Here is a 307-nt window from a genome sequence, read left to right as displayed (position 1 = left end):
CTAGATTTGATCGTCTTCATCGCCTCGGTGGCTGTCATCGCTGCTGGCACCCAGGGCAACATCTTCGCCACCTCGGCGCTGCGCAGCATGCGCTTCCTCCAGATCCTGCGCATGGTGCGCATGGACCGGCGTGGCGGCACCTGGAAGCTGCTGGGCTCGGTGGTCTACGCCCACAGCAAGGTGAGGATGCAGGACCCACAACGGCCCCCCTGTGAGCCTCCCAGAGCCCCCCTCACTCTCCCTGCCCCGGCAGGAGCTCATCACCGCCTGGTACATCGGCTTCCTGGTGCTCATCTTCGCCTCCTTC

The 307-nt window shown here is 65.1% G+C and overlaps 1 protein-coding gene across 1 annotated transcript in view; it reads left to right on the top strand.

The window, feature by feature from the left end:
* Positions 1–6: 6 nt before the first annotated feature.
* Positions 7–307, top strand: part of KCNQ4 (potassium voltage-gated channel, KQT-like subfamily, member 4) — a gene marked incomplete at its 5' end in the record, with an annotated part of 7,235 nt that continues 6,934 nt past the window's right edge. The window contains 2 exons of the mRNA XM_010143556.1: positions 7–180; positions 254–304. Coding sequence (XP_010141858.1) covers positions 7–180; positions 254–304 — 225 coding nt within the window. The remainder of the gene's footprint in view (positions 181–253; positions 305–307) is intronic.

This window comes from Buceros rhinoceros, unplaced genomic scaffold, assembly GCF_000710305.1.
Source record: "Buceros rhinoceros silvestris isolate BGI_N320 unplaced genomic scaffold, ASM71030v1 scaffold37210, whole genome shotgun sequence".
Taxonomy (NCBI): domain Eukaryota; kingdom Metazoa; phylum Chordata; class Aves; order Bucerotiformes; family Bucerotidae; genus Buceros; species Buceros rhinoceros.
Note: the sequence above shows the minus strand (reverse complement) of the source record. Positions and strands in the feature narration are given on the sequence as shown.